The sequence below is a fragment of the Babylonia areolata genome, chromosome 32, assembly GCF_041734735.1.
Source record: "Babylonia areolata isolate BAREFJ2019XMU chromosome 32, ASM4173473v1, whole genome shotgun sequence".
Taxonomy (NCBI): domain Eukaryota; kingdom Metazoa; phylum Mollusca; class Gastropoda; order Neogastropoda; family Buccinidae; genus Babylonia; species Babylonia areolata.
In genome coordinates, this window is record NC_134907.1 from 22,314,250 (window position 1) to 22,316,749 (window position 2,500).

Genomic DNA, 2,500 nt, shown 5'->3' on the forward strand with positions numbered 1-2,500 from the left:
GTACGTGCTGAAGTTCTCGGCGTCTCCTTGCCGTCTGTTGCCGTTGAAGTTGGAGAACCAGGCCGTGCTCTCTATCTCCTCAGGCTTCCAGTCCGCTTCTGCACGCGCGCACGTGCACACACATACACACGCATACACGTACGCACATACACACACACAATCGCGCGCATGCACGCTCACACACATATACACACACATGATTGCTGCGTTGGAAACTGATAGAAACATGCATTTTGATATTACCACAATAGCAGTGCATTTATACAGCGATTTTTAACCTCTCAAAAACGCTTTGCAATAACAGGTCACACACACACACACACACACACACACACACACACCAGGCACAGATGTATGGCAGGGCACACACAACCCCCCCCCCCCCAACCCCCCCAACACACACACACACTCAGACTCCAACTCACCCCAGGCGCAGATGAACGGCAGAGCACAAACACAGAACCCCCCCCCCCCCCACAAACACACACACACACCCACACGCACAAACACAGAGCTCCCTCCGCCCCCCCCCCCCCCACACACACACAAACACAGAACCATCACCCCCCCCACACACACACACACACACACAGACAAACCCCAGCTCACCCCAGGCACAGATGTACCAAGGGCACACACAAATCTCCCTCCTCTCCTCCCCCCACAATCACCCCCCCTCCCCCCCCCCCCCCCCCCCCCCCCCCCCACACACACACACCCCAACTCACCCCAGGCACAGATGAACGGCAGAGCCTGGTTGCAGTCCGTGCTACCCACTTTGACGTCATTGATGTTCTTGAAGCTGACCGCAATGCACTTGCCGTTGTCTCCGGACATGCTCTCGTGGGTCAGCCGTCCTCCCCACCGCTTGATGAAGGCCGACAACTCCATGCCGGACACTGCCGCCAGGGCTTGAAGGTTGGCCTTCTCATTTGTGGGGACCTTAGCACCAGAAAAATAGCCTCCAATGTTGGCCTTCTCATTTGTGGGGACCTTAGCACCAGAAAAATAGGCCCCAAGGTTGGTCTACTCCTTTGTGGGGACCTTAGCACCAGAAAAATAGACTCCAAGTTTGGTCTACTCCTTTGTGGGCACCTTAGCACCAGAAAAATAGACCCCAAGGTTGAACTTCTCTTTTGTGGGGACCTTTACACCAGAAAAATAGACCCCAAGGTGGGCTTTCTCCTTTGTGGGGACCTTAGCACCAGAAAAATAGACCCCAAGGTGGGCTTTCTCCTTTGTGGGGACCTTAGCACCAGAAAAATAGACCACAAGGTTGGCTTTCTCTTTTGTGGGGACCTTAGCACCAGAAAAATAGACCCCAAGGCGCTTTCTCCTTTGTGGGGACCATAGCACCAGAAACATATACCCTAAGGTTGGCCTTCTCTTTTGTGGGGACCTTAGCACCAGAAAAATAGACCACAAGGTTGGCTTTCTCCTTTGTGGGGACCATAGCACCAGAAACATATACCCTAAGGTTGGCCTTCTCTTTTGTGGGGACCTTAGCACCAGAAAAATAGACCCCAAGGCGCTTTCTCCTTTGTGGGGACCATAGCACCAGAAACATATACCCTAAGGTTGGCCTTCTCCTTTGTGGGGACCTTAGCACCAGAAACATATACCCTAAGGTTGGCCTTCTCCTTTGTGGGGACCTTAGCACCAGAAACATATACCCTGTGGTTGGCATTCTCCTTTGTGGGTACCTTAGCACCAGAGAAATAGACCCCAAGGTTGATCTTCTCCTTTGTGGGTACCTTAGCACCAGAGAAATAGACCCCAAGGTTGATCTTCTCTTTTGTGGGGACCTTAGCACCAGAAACATATACCCCTAAGGTTGGCCTTCTCCTTTGTGGGGACCTTAACACCAGAAAAATAGACCCCAAGGCGCTTTCTCCTTTGTGGGGACCTTACCACCAGAAAAATAGACCCTAAGGTTGGCCTTCTCTTTTGTGGGGACCTTAGCACCAGACAAATAGACCCCAAGGTTGGCCTTCTCCTTTGTGGGGACCTTAGCACCAGACAAATAGACCCCAAGGTTGGTCTACTCCTTTGTGGGGACCTTAGCACCAGAAAAATAGACCACAAGGTTGGCTTTCTCCTTTGTGGGGACCTTAGCACCAAAAAATGGACCCCACCACCCTTTTTAAATAGATGAATTGGGGGATAACTAACTAACTATCTAACTAACTAAAAAGAAAGATAAATAAATAATTAAATATTTGAAAGGCTTGAAGATAAGCCTTCCCCTTCGTCGGGACCTATCCACAGAAAAATAGACCCCCTAAATAAATGAACAGAAAGATAGATAGAGAAAAGACTTGAAGGTTGGCCTTCTCCTTGGTGGGGGCCTTATCATCAGAAAAATAGACCACACAATAAATAAATACCACTAACTCTCCCCCCCTCCCCCCATGGACCCCCCTTCCCCCCCCCCCCCCAACCGGACCCCCTCCCCCCCTCCCCTCCCATCTGACGACAATAAAAGCTTATTAGTCGCGGA

At 51.2% G+C, this 2,500-nt stretch overlaps 1 protein-coding gene across 1 annotated transcript in view; it reads right to left on the reverse strand.

Annotated features, from left to right (window-relative positions):
* LOC143276638 (uncharacterized) overlaps positions 1-2,500 on the reverse strand; it is a 109,722-nt gene that overhangs the window by 86,544 nt on the left and 20,678 nt on the right. The window contains exons 9-10 of the mRNA XM_076581256.1: positions 729-942; positions 1-98 (exon numbers count right to left, since the gene is read on the reverse strand). The exon at positions 1-98 is cut by the window's left edge and continues 21 nt beyond it. Coding sequence (XP_076437371.1) covers positions 1-98; positions 729-942 — 312 coding nt within the window. The remainder of the gene's footprint in view (positions 99-728; positions 943-2,500) is intronic.